We start from the raw sequence: 1,065 nt of genomic DNA on the forward strand, positions 1-1,065 counted from the left end.
CCAAACTGCTTCTTATGACAAATTATCCAAAGAAATAGAGCTGCTGATGGTGTTTTTTTGTTTCTTTGTTTTGAGAAGTGAACAGAAAAAGTGGGAATCCCATGATCTATGTGAACAATGTAGTTAACTGGACTGCTGAAGACCAGGACCTGGAGGAATTTGCTAGATTTGCAATGAATTTGCCTTTGCCCTTACTTGCACACTTTCATGTGCACTTTTTTTTAATGTTGTAAGTTTTATTTGCCAATAAATTAAAGTATATAATGTTTTATTCTTTTGGATACTTTTAAAATTCAAAGCCCCTAAGAAGGGGCTCAGCTTCCCATTTAATCTTCAGATTCAGAACCTTCCTCATCTCGACTAATCTGGAAATAACGAAGTTCGTAAGTCTCCTTGTCAGATGCAACCACACGAAGCCAATCACGAAGATTGTTCTTCTTAAGATACTTCTTGGTAAGATATTTTAAGTATCGTTTAGAGAACTGCTTCTCAGACACAACGGTGATCTTATTCTTGAAGCGTTCAATATGAACAACATTCCCTAGGTTCCCAGTTTTCCTATTGACTTTAACTTTCTCCTTCAAGAATTGCTCAAAATTTCCAGAATCAAAGATTCCATCTTCAACTGGATGAGTAAGGTCAAAGTTAAACTTCCAAGTTGATCTCTTAGCCTTCTTATCTTTTGGCGGCGCCATGTTGGATTCACACGTCACGGAAAGAGGGCTCATGTGCACTTTAAGATACAAATTCATTTTCTCTAGCTGTGCTTTGTTCCACTATTGAGAGACAGTCAGAAATGACCTTTCACCTTCTTTCTTCCTTAAACACTGCACCTACTATCTTAGCCAACAAATCAAGCACAGGCCTTACCCAGTGAATTTCAGCACTATTCCACTGGCATTTAGCTTGGGTCTTTCTGAACAAATTAATCAGGTAGGTCTAAACAATCTGAATTGGCTATATGGATGAATCATCTCACTTGGGCCACACACAGCAGGTCACAGTCCATGTCTGGGCTTCCAAACTATCAGTATAAGCATCTTCCCCTCAGCCTTACTGAACTGC

General features: G+C 38.8%; 1 protein-coding gene across 1 annotated transcript; it reads right to left on the minus strand.

Annotated features, from left to right (window-relative positions):
* Positions 1-221: 221 nt before the first annotated feature.
* Positions 222-701, minus strand: LOC118848022 (60S ribosomal protein L22-like 1). The gene has a single exon (XM_036756743.1). It carries the CDS (start codon positions 693-695, stop codon positions 327-329), a length of 369 nt encoding a protein of 122 aa, XP_036612638.1. The 5' UTR covers positions 696-701; the 3' UTR covers positions 222-326.
* Between the last annotated feature and the right edge of the window lie 364 nt (positions 702-1,065).

Source organism: Trichosurus vulpecula, chromosome 4, assembly GCF_011100635.1.
Source record: "Trichosurus vulpecula isolate mTriVul1 chromosome 4, mTriVul1.pri, whole genome shotgun sequence".
NCBI classification, from domain to species: domain Eukaryota; kingdom Metazoa; phylum Chordata; class Mammalia; order Diprotodontia; family Phalangeridae; genus Trichosurus; species Trichosurus vulpecula.